The sequence below is a fragment of the Pelobates fuscus genome, chromosome 3 (genome assembly GCF_036172605.1).
Source record: "Pelobates fuscus isolate aPelFus1 chromosome 3, aPelFus1.pri, whole genome shotgun sequence".
Classification (NCBI taxonomy): Eukaryota; Metazoa; Chordata; class Amphibia; order Anura; family Pelobatidae; genus Pelobates; species Pelobates fuscus.
In genome coordinates, this window is record NC_086319.1 from 284,916,684 (window position 1) to 284,928,897 (window position 12,214).

At 41.5% G+C, this 12,214-nt stretch overlaps 1 protein-coding gene across 1 annotated transcript in view; it reads right to left on the reverse strand.

Moving 5' to 3' along the window:
* LOC134603047 (prenylcysteine oxidase 1-like) overlaps window positions 1–10,988 on the reverse strand; it is a 30,722-nt gene extending 19,734 nt beyond the window's left edge. The window contains exons 1-3 of the mRNA XM_063448654.1: window positions 10,850–10,988; window positions 8,780–8,986; window positions 4,975–5,149 (exon numbers count right to left, since the gene is read on the reverse strand). Coding sequence (XP_063304724.1) covers window positions 4,975–5,149; window positions 8,780–8,986; window positions 10,850–10,946 — 479 coding nt within the window. The 5' untranslated portion in view covers window positions 10,947–10,988. The remainder of the gene's footprint in view (window positions 1–4,974; window positions 5,150–8,779; window positions 8,987–10,849) is intronic.
* Window positions 10,989–12,214: the final 1,226 nt, after the last annotated feature.

Genomic DNA, 12,214 nt, shown 5'->3' on the forward strand with positions numbered 1-12,214 from the left:
GCTTCACTTCGGATTTGTGAGATCATAAATCTTGATGATCTCATCCAGGAAGGCCGAGCGGCACCACAGAGCAATCCTTTCCTCCTTTCAGGATGGAGAAGGGAACAGAACATGTTTTGGAATACTCCAGATTGTAACGTCTGGGATGCCATATCTGTATGTTTATATGTACAAATCTACAAATATGCTATTACTTTATAATTGAGCGACATACATACATTTTGTGTCATTATCAAACGGGTGACACTATTATCGCAGGTAGATAACCTGTAGATTTATTATTTTGCACCCCTCCCTGTTACAGGTGCCTCATCTCAGGTCCCTATTTAGCCTTGTACTGCAGAGAGCCTCAGATGGATTTTTTTCCCAAGTAAGTGGGTTAATCTCATAAGAGCAGACATTAGACTGTGAGAGTAGGACCTGCCGAAGATGGGGTACATTGACATTGTGGCAGGCTTATGCAATGTATGATCATATAATGTAACTAAATCCCCATTATTTTTTTTGCCTAGATTAGGTGTTTTTAAAAAAACTTTTAAAAACTAATAAAATCTGTCAACATTGAAGTTGCTGTTTAGTAGATAGGAGAGTGCGCTGGATCTTGTGTATTGTTTAATACATACATTTTGTGTCATTATCAAACGAGTGACACTATTATCGCAGGTAGATAACCTGTAGATTTATTATTTTGTTCCTGCACCATAACACTGGCCCCTTAAAGGGAAACTCCAGTGCCAGGAAAGCACTGGAGGGTCCCTCTCCCTCCCACCCACCAATCCCCAGTTGCTGAAGGGGTGAAAACCCCTTCAGTGACTTACCTGAGGCAGCGACATGTCCCACGTCGCTGCCTGCTCCTCCCCCGCCGCTCCACCTTCTGCCTACGTCGGCCGGTGGGCGAGACTGATCCCGCCCACCGGCCGAGGAGACCTAATGCGCATGCGCGCAATGCCACGCATGCGCATTGGCGCACCCCATAGGAAAGCATTAAAAGCGATTTTCAATGCTTTCCTATGGGGAATTGAGCGACGCTGGAGGTCCTCACACAGCGTGAGGACGGCCAGCGACGCTCTAGCACAGAAAACCTGTGCTATAGAGCAGGAAGTTCCATCTAGTGCAGGGATGTCAAACCTGCGGCCCCCCAGATGTTGCTGAACTACAACTCCCATGAGTCTTTCAATTAAATAGATAGCCAGGGAATCATGGGAGTTGTAGTTCAGCAACATCTGGGGGGCCGCAGGTTTGACATCCCTGCTCTAGTGGCTGTCTAATAGACAGCCACTAGGGGAGGACTTAACCCTGCAAGGTAATTATTGCAGTTTATAAAAAACTGCAATAATTACACTTACAGGGTTAGGAGTAGTGGGAGTTGGCACCCAGACCACTCCAATGAGCAGAAGTGGTCTGGGTGCCTACAGTGTCCCTTTAATGAATGTAATTGGTTTAGTTCTATAACTATTTATAAAAAAAACTAAGAAATTATTGTTCTGTTTTAAGATTGAATGACATATGAGGCTTGTTATGAGAAATAGGGATTTACGTAAACCTGTTCCTGATAGACGTATCTTGGAATACTGAATGCATTTTTTGCTTGATACAATGGATTTCAAGAGACTGCATGATTATATGACAGATTGAGGGCTTTCTTGCACATAATTAGATAATGCAAGTCAAGGATCATTTTAACAATCCCAAAGTGAATAAAAGTGGCGCAAAAATAACGAATAAAGTGCAAGTAACAACACCCCAAAAAAGTGTAGTAATCAAAACACATGCAGCAACCTATATTGATCCCTGATATAAAGATTCCCAGAACAAACATATCTAATATACAGGTGTGCCTATAAAATATGTATAAAATCAACAGTGGAAACGTGAGTAAAAAAATAGTACTTATAAGTGACTTAATGTATCTAGCCAAAATGGAAACATTCTTCCTATTTGCAAATGTCACCAGAAACACGGATATATAGTAAATAATACAAAATATACTTGCACACATTTTGGATGGACATTCTTAAAAATCTAAAACACAAAACAGAAGAAAAATCTAGGGCAGCATTGTGATACACAACCAATATATATATATATAAAACCCTATAGGAAAAAAAACTCACAAATATGGAGTGGTTGAAGTACCACTCCAAACTATCGAGCCTAGGGTGTATCACACACTTGTGTACGTTGGATCCAAAACAAAGGTATCAAGAGTACTCACCACAAGATGAACATGAAATCAATATTTTACAACAGTAAAGATGTTTTGGTGCTTAGAGTATCCCTTTAATGAACAGAATCTGTGTAAACTATATAAAAGATACACAAATTCAGAGATGTAATATATAGGCTAGCTTTCCTCACTGGTTAAAGTAAACCTATAATCACATTTTTTACTTACATTAAAATCGTCTCCAAAAACATTGAATACATCAAGGATCACTGAAATACATACATTTAATGTAAAATATCGAGATATACTCACCATCGGTCCTGCGCCGACAACTTCTGAGCTTCATGGATGTTACTCTTCTTGTAACACCCACCACCGGTCCGTCCTTTGTGGAAAACGTCCTGTATGACACCAACAGACTGGCTTTGTTGCCAGCATCTGAACGGAGTGGAGATGGCTAGAGAGTTTCCATAGAAACCATTCAATGTTGTTGCTACAATTGGGAGAGCAGAAGAACTGCCTGTGAGAGGTGTTTTCTGCTACCCCGTGTCCGTCAATTCTGCAGCATAGAGTCTGTGCTAAAGATTTGAGTGAAAGGTGGGAGAAATACTTTTTTTTTTTTTTAATGGGGATTTCTCCCAATCTATACATTTGCTAGCAAATCTGCTACCACAATGAATAGATTAAATGTAATGTCATTTTGAAAGATCATAACTAGTTTGTGGTATGGTAGGTATCCTTTATCAACAGGTAATGTGATAAATGAAGGATTCTCAAAGACAATCTGGTGGGGTGGTAGTGAAAGAGGAGCATGAGCAAATGAACAAGAACAGAGTATATTAGGTAAGGGAAATAAAAAATAAGGAGGAATAGAAATAAAAGATAAGTATCAAGAAAACTAAAGGAGGAGACAGCTGGGGACGGGGGAGTAAGAGCTTAGTGCTTGGAATCTGTAAGGTCACAATAACAGAAAAGTCAGATTCAATTCAACTCTGGCTTTCACATGTATTCTAGTTTATTATAATAGGAAGGCATGCATCACACCAATTCCCCTAACAAAACAGGATACAGTGAGGGAAAAAAGTATTTGATCCCCTGCTAATTTTGAACGTTTGCCCACTGACAAAGAAATGATCAGTCTATAACTTTAATGGTAGGTGTATTTTAAAAGTGAGAGACAGATTAACAAAAAGAAAATCCAGAGAAATGCATGTCACAAAAGTTATAAATTGATTTGCATGTCAATGAGTGAAATAAGTATTTGATCCCCTATCAATCAGCAAGATTTCTTGCTCCCAGGTGTCTTTTGTACAGGTAACAAGCTGAGATTAGGAGCACTCTCTTAAAGGGAGTGCTCCTAATCTTAGCTTGTTACCTGTATAAAAGACACCTGGCCACAGAAGCAATCAATCAGATTCCAAACTCTCCACCATGGCCAAGACCAAAGAGCTGTCCAAGTATGTCAGGGACAAGATTGTAGACCAACACAAGGAATGGGCTACAAGACCATCGCCAAGCAGCTTGGTGAGAAGGTGACAATAGTTGGTGTGATTCCATCGCTAATGGAAGAAACACAAAATATCTGTCAGTCTCGGTCTGGTGCTTCATACAAGATCTCACCTCGTGGAGTTTCAATGATGATAACGGTGAGGAATCAGCCCAGAACTACACAGGAGGATCTTGTTAATGATCTCAATGCAGATGGGACCATAATCAACAAGAAAACTATTGGTAACACACTACACCTTGAAGAACTGAAATCCTGCAGCACCCGCAAGGTCCCCCTGCTCAAGAAGGCACATGTACAGGCCCATCTGAAGTTTGCCACTGTCAGTGGAGTGTGTGTGTGTTTGTTAGTGTGTGTCAAATCAGCAAGTGTGTATGTGCCTGTCAATGAGTGTGTGTTTAGGTGACTGCCCCCCCCCCCCCCCTTTTTTTAATCACATGGGAAGGTGTTTTTACTCTCCTCTTGGTGCAATGGGCCACTTGACTGGATTTGCCCCCCAGGCATAAGGCTGCCAGCCCTCCCCTGTATATATTTCATATTGTGTAGAACCATAACTTACTTATGGTGTATTGGACCACATATGCTATGTCAGTGGTAGGCAACCTTTAGAACTTCAGATGTTGTTGACAACATCTCTCCTGATGGTTAACATTACAGCTGTAAGAGCATTATGGGAGATGAAGACCACATCTGAAGTGCCAAAAGTTGCCAATCCTGAGCTAGGTTATATTGCAGATACATTTTTAAAAAATAATCAAAAAGAGCAAAAGGAAAAACAATTCTACATTTCACAATAAAGATGTAAAATATTGAAATTAATATATTGTAATACCTAATTTCATCCATTAATTTACATCTGCATCATGAGATTAATAAGGCCACAATCTCTACTCCAGTACTATGGAAGATCTCCCAATTAAGAAGACTTATTTATGGTTCCTTCAAATATAATTATTCCAGCCTTTGCAGCTCTATTTTTTGTTATTGAGCAATGCATGGAGTGCAGAGTGCATGGCCTTCTAAGACAGAACTGGATTGTGCTGTCAACTGATACATTTTACTTTAGGTTTAATGGAAAATGGGGAATCACATTTAAAAAAAAAAAAAAAGTTAACACAATTTATAGGCAATTTTCTGTATTGTAAATGTAATAGTATATTTTCCAATGAAGTGTCCGTACTACTTTAAGTTATTCAAGGGGAAAAGAATGTCACAATTGAATATTCAGAAGGTGTTTCTTTCTAATATATTACACACTGACTGTATGTTGCATATGAAAATAACTATTAAACATACATACCTTGCAAATTTAGCCAACAAGTCTTCACCCCACATGTACATGCGCATATAATTTAGCCCGTAGTACCACAGCAATTTGATGATATTAATAAATAGCCAGTCGCTCTGTTGGAAAATTATCTCATTTCCATTGTAAATGCCAGCAAGGCTATTCCTGCATGGGCGGACAGAGAGACCTGCAGATGAATGGATTCAATAGTCATCAATTCAGCTCTCCATGTAAACAGATTACAAACAAAATTGTACATATTTTTGGCATCACATTACAGCAGTAGATTGCAAGTCACACAGGATAAGATAAAATATCACAAAACATATTACACTACTAGTAAACAGTATGGTTTTGAGGTCCAGGTGGCATTTAATATTAGCAAATAAGTGCAATAGGATAAGATTTCTCACAATGCTACTAAAATGACCAAAATAAAGGTGTGGAACCGCATTCATTCCCAAGTAGTATGTATCCGGGTGCAACCAGGCCAGTCCCAGTACCAGGAACCAAACATTTGATAAGGAAAAAATTGAAAACGGTCCAGGCACTCTAAGATACATAAAAGTCAAATGTATTGAACCCACTGCCACTCACAAAGCTGACAAAGACCGTGTAGGTCGAAACGTTGTGAGTGGCAGTGGGTTCAATAAATTTGCCTTTTTTGTATCTGGACCATTTTCTATTTTTTCCTTATCAAATGCTACTAAAATGCACATTTCAGACAAGGTGTAGAATCATAATTTTAAAATACAGGTTATATTATTAGTGCAAATAAATGTATAGTTAAATTCTACAAATCAAAGTGGAACGTTTGTATGCAATCCATAACAAATGCACTCAACCTGATTTTAGATACGTTTTAGATAAATCTCATGATGCCACAAAAAAAGAAGGAATATAACAATAATAAGTATTATTGCAAAGTATTGCTTTAAAATGTGATTTATACAATTTATTTTAAAAAAAGTTCTTGCAGGTACACTCACATTCATCAGAGCCCAGAAAATATTGGCACTAATGTGAAGCACATCTGTGCCATTACAGTGGTGCACTACCCTCTTCTATATGTTTCCTTTGTGGCTTAAAAAAAAATAGGAATAGGGGGGCGGAGCCAAGCCAGCGAGCTGACAAGTCGTGCCTGTAGACACCAAACCCGACACCCGGAACGATCAGGAACTGCTGCAGCGAGGTGAGGCCTACTGGAGACGGTGGAGAGGAAAGATGGCCGCTTTCCCCCTGCTGCTACAAGCCATGAGAGAGCAAGACACACTCCCCCCACCCCCCCGTGGACCGGTAGGGGATATCCTGGTCCCCGCCAGACAGATCACCCCACGCCCCATACCTCTCGGACAATCCTGCAGGCTACGCAAGCTACAAGGGTACGGAGGTCTCCAAAATGGCGGGCGCATCAGACCAAGAATCAAGCAGCACACACATGCATCAGCACGACCTGCCAGACCCCAGCAACAATAAAGAGACACTCTAGACGACATTTTCGACCGCTTCTGGGAAAAGCTGCTGACCCGTATTGGACTAGCTATGACTACCCCCATCCCGACTGAACAGGACCACATGCATACATACGGAGAGGAGGCCTGGGAAATCCATAAGATGCCCACCTGGGCTGGGAGCAACAAGGGCCACAACCCACAGGTACTGGCCACACAGGTGCAGGGCCACAAGGCATAAGCGATGACACACAGCAACCGACTGCAGGACCCATCGCACTATCCCGACAGGAAAGACCCTGGTCCTCACTGGACCCCAGGCTCGTGGCAAAAGGGTGCCAGCTCTCACACAGCACCAGGCCGGAGTGGTGCCTCACCTCCACGATGCTACACTCTCCCCCCAATTGGACTGAGCTCAAGCAAATGAAATAACCCTCGAAGGGGTGTCGGATGACTGCTCACTTACCGTACCCGAGGGGTTGGCATGGCAACCCGCAACCTGGGTCCAAAGAAGCAACGACAAGGACTCACTCAAATATTAGCAAGAAGACATGCCTTAGCAGCCTGTGTAAATGATATGCCTTTCTCTCCATCTTTTACCTTTATGTTCATGGTTTACTATCACGCTTTATTCTCACGCTTATAATACTATAAAATGTGCAAGTCCTATCTACTCCCCACTACACAATGCAATGCAATGAATAAAAAAAGGAATTAAAAAAAAAAAATCTGTTGTGCAGAATGTAGGAGTTCGATAAATTAGAAAGTTACAATAATACAAACTTGCTCACCTGATACGGAGCCTGAGTATACCTGGCTCTTGATGTATGCAGACTTGATGTCAGTTAAGGGTGACACAAAAGCCCCTTGAATAATCAGAGTAGTGGCTATCAGGAATTTCTGTAATGTTGCTTTATTAAAAAGATACATACAACCTACAAATAAAAGTATAAAATAAAATGAACCGGCGTCACTCCAGCCCAGCATCATTAAACAAGGCACGAGTAGCGCCAACATCCGATTGAGGAAGCCAGTGGGAGAAACATATCTTGGATGAAGAGGATTCCAGTTCATTTTATTTTTTTACTATTATTTGTAGGCTGTTAATTTATCAAACTTCTACATTCTGCACAATATGTTTTTTGTTCATATTCTTTTTTTATTCTTTATTTTTTCTCAGGATGCATAGTAAGCAAGACGTAGGCATTGCGCTGCCTGTGCAGTTACATAGTATAACAGCATAAAAAGAACATTGGGCAGACATCTACCAGCATATCAAAGGAATAAGTGCAACCTGAGGTTTTTTTTCAAACAATAAAAGAAACGTTAGCACTGGTTTCAATGCAGATAAATCTTCTTATGCACTGTAAAGGTGTGAGAACCCATGCTGCTCTCTAAGAGTGCCATGGGCAATTCCAGAACAGATAATGAGATCTTGAAGGAGACAGGCACAGGCGGGGTTGTAATTGGGGATAGAACAACAGAGCAGATCCGATATAGAATAGCCAACGGAGCCAGAGTAGAGAATGGGGAAACATGGAATAAAGAAAAAACACATGCAATATGTAGTAAAACTTAAAACGACAGTCAGCTCAGACTGGTTCAAGCTGGAGGGTATGCAGGCCCAGCTAAGGCTTGTCTCAGAACAAATGGTGAGACTGCACCAAGCGCCCGAGGCTTGCATCCTTGCGGGGGAAGCGACTCTGCCGGTATACCCAGTGTTTGAAGAAAGGACGGTGCCTTTTGAGGGAGAGTTAGTGGGAACGTCTTGCCATCCTTTTCTGCTAGTGGGCAACGTGGGCACCAGTTGTATGAGATTTCCTATTCTTTTTGTAAGACCCGAAGGAAACATATAGGAGAGGGTAGTGTACCAACCTTAAAGGTACTGAAGTGCTTCACATTAGAGCCAATGTTTAATGTTGATTGTACATACTATAAATCACATTTTAAAGCAATACTTCACTATTATTTTTATTGTCCTTTTTTGGGTGAGTCATGAGATTTATCTGACACTCATCTAAAATTAGGATGAGTGTATTTGTTATAGGCGCATGCAAGCGCACCACTTTGATTTGTAGAATTTAAACTATGAAATGTATATGCACTATTATGTTAATGTGTGGTGTGACAGAAAAAAATCCACACAAGTGTTGTAGCTGATTACTTCATGGTTATCATTATATAAAGAAACACCATTCACACTCAGATAAGCGCCTCAATACTTAAATCTATTTAAGAGTGTACATGTTATATTACCCTGTGAATTCCCTACTGCGGGCACTGATTATTTCCTAATTATGTCTCTTTAATACTGAAATATATTGACACAAACATATACAGATAATTGAATGATATGACGTACATACCTAGCTCTTTAGCAAAACTCTTCATATGTAGATTCAAGGGGTGTAAGACGGATCCACCAGCCTCGTACTCGGCACCATCCATGTCTATGGTAGCCATACGACCCCCAACTTGACCTTTCTCAAAGACATCAATCTGAACATCCTTCCCAAATTTCTGCCTCAAGAAATAGGCAGCGGATGAACCTCCGATTCCACCTCCCACGATTGCTAAGAAACACAAGACTTTTTTTAAAAAAGAGATAAACTCCTTTTACAGGGAAACCCTGAAATAAATTATAGTTTAGTTCCATTTCCAATATTTTTATATTTTGCACAACATCCCAATAAAAAAATGCTGCTTCATGCTAGACCTTCATACTAGAAATTATCATCATGTTCCAAAAATGTTCAAACTCTGAGCCTTAATGGTAGCCATCCAAACTAAGGCTATTGTATGGATATATTAGGGTGAACATACCGACTCAAGCATTGTGGTTTTTTTACACAGCCTGCCCATTAATGAGTTTGTACACGCTCCCATTAATATAATGTGATACACTCATTAACTCCACAGAGTGTTACTTCTCCGTAGCTGTGATACTTTCCAACACACTGTATGGAGCTCTGTCATACACTCATATAAGAACACATTAGCCTACATTTTAATAATATGGAGCTTTGCATTTTATTGTTGTGCAGCTCTGTGGCAGACCATGTATTACTGTTCAATTAATTGCTTTGGAACTTTCTCATACACTATCCCAGCGGTAGGCAACCATCGGCACAACAGGTGTTGGGGACTACAACTCGCATATTGCTCTTATAGCATTAATGCTGACAAAGCATCATGGGAGATGTTGTCCATGACATCTGGGGTGCCAAAAGTTGACTACCCCTGCATCTATACTGCATGTAAGTAGGGCTTGTTGTGTAGTTTGCAATATAACAGGGAGTAGTTCAGGGTGATCAGGTCAGGTCACAGTAAAAACTATATCTTTTTTTAACATTAGAAGTTTGGAAACCACATGTGTCATAACTCTATGGTCTTTTCTACCTTTGCCTAAGTACCTTCATCAGCGAAGTTCCCGACTCACTATCCTATATCACACTATAATATTATCTCACAGGGTACGGTTTTCCACCATCTACATTGTACTAGGGTTTGGGTTGGAAATGAGCATCTATGACACCCATCAACTTTCTACTGTCTGGCATAGTTCTTGTTAGCAGTGTCTGCGTCTAAATAGCAGGATACCCTGTTATATAAAACTTTACAGTCCAGGCTGCAGTCTGGCTATTTATAACATACTGTAACCTCATAAGTACTGCCTGGCCCACTGTATGGTTTATCCATAGCCACACTGACACATTGACACATTGAATCAGATATGCTACTGGCTTTAAAAATGTGTTATTGGACAATTCCCTGTAATAACATAAATAGTTAAACGTTGCGACTGCAACACTCGCACAGTTATTTTGCTCTTCTAAAAACATCCTCCCATTTGGCACAATACATAGCAGTACATCACATGCTCTGCCTGGCAGGGGGAGAGTTACTGCTGCAGAGCATTCTTCCTACTTCATCTGCAGAACATTCTTCCCTCTATCTGCACAGCATTATTCTCTCTTTTTATGCAGAACATTATTCCTTTTTAAATGCAGAGCATTATTCCTTTTTATATGCAGAACATTCTTCCCTCTATCTGCACAGCATTATTCTCTCTTTATATGCAGAACATTCTTCCCTCTATCTGCACAGCATTATTCTCTCTTTATATGCGGAGCATTCTTTCTTTTTATATGCAGAACATTCTTCCCTCTTTATTTGCAGGACATTTCTTAATTTCCAAAAACAGCTCTGTACTTTTACACCCCCTACCAGTGACCTCCTGCAGACTATTTCTCCCTCTACAAAGCAGACTATCACCTGTTTGCTAATACAGGGTAATATCCTGCATATAAGAGCACTCCCTCCCCTTTCTGTTAGCTTTGCACCCTGCACCCTGATGATCTACATTGGCCTATTAATGATTCCTATATAAACCCCCCTGCACTTACTGCCAGTATAAATGCACCCCGCTTACTTACCTATCCTGCCGGGCGGCTGCTGATGTAGCTCCTCAGCCGCTCCAGGCCGCAGCGCGCACAGAAGGAGGGCAGACAAAACAAACGCAGATAGGTACATGGTGTGTCCACTAACTTGCCTCCCTGCTGACAGGCACTGCTCATGCGCGGACAGGCCCCCCTTTCTACCTCTCCCTGAGTTGTGTGTTCAGGGGTTGGCAGAGTCTCAGAGATACATTAATTAGTGAGCCATAAAATTATATGAAAATGCTCAGGAACCTTACTCTGTGGCATTTACTAACAACTGCTATTAGCATAAACAGGTCTATTTATGCATGAGGTTATTCCCTTAAAGGGACACCATAGACACCCAGACCACTTCCTCAAAGTGCGCTGGGTGCAATGTCCCATAACCATACAGTGCTAATTATTTAAGTTTCTGAGAAACTGCAATAATTATCTTGCAGGGTTAACTCCCCCTCTAGAGGCTGTCTACCAGACAACTACTAGAGGTACATCCGGCTAGTTAGGCGATCAAAGTCGCCTAAATAACGCTGGATGTCCACACTCTGTGCCTGAGGACATCCAGCGTCAATCAAATCCCTATAGGCAAGCATTGAAACAATGCTTTCCTATCTATAGGGAATCCTAATACAAGCTCGGCACTTGCCGTGCATGAGCCTTAGGTCTCCCCCGCTGACTGACGACATAAGGAGCGTGGGCGGAGCCTGACCCAGCGCCGAGGGACATCAGCACTAGATTCAGGTAAGTGATGGGGTTTTAACCCCTTCAGCACTGCAAGAGGGGGCCTCTATAGGGCCAGGAAATGGCAGTATCCCTTTAAGTGAGAATTCAAACTAAACTTTAAGGGCAAAATAGCTTAACTGGAAACATTTAGTGTGGATCCTGTCCCCAACTGCTGCTGGCTGTGCGGGCACTCAATGGAGGCAGTGAGGGAACTGAGGTCTTCCTGCTCAGTTCCCTTGCACACCGCTTAGTGATGCTGGGGCCGGAGTGACATATTCCGGCCTCCGTGCATCATGGAATGGCGCGAGAGGGGGCAAGAAGAGCTGAGGACATGACTCGCTTGCTGCCCTGCCAGAATATTAGTAGTTTAACACCTCCGGGGGGGCCTTAAGGTGGCCAACTCCCGGGCCACCCAGGACACAAGGCTAACAAGGCATTTGCCTGGGTGTTTGGGGCAGTGTTTTTTTGCGTTCTTCCTGAAAGTGCCGTCCTAGTGCCTGGTTTGCCTTGTGGTAAATACAGCCCTGCGGGTCCCCATGTAAGTGTCATACCATTTAAATTCTTTATTTTAGACGTGCATGATAAGGAACAAGCATGTCACTGTATACACTTACATATATATAATGTATACAATAATGTAGC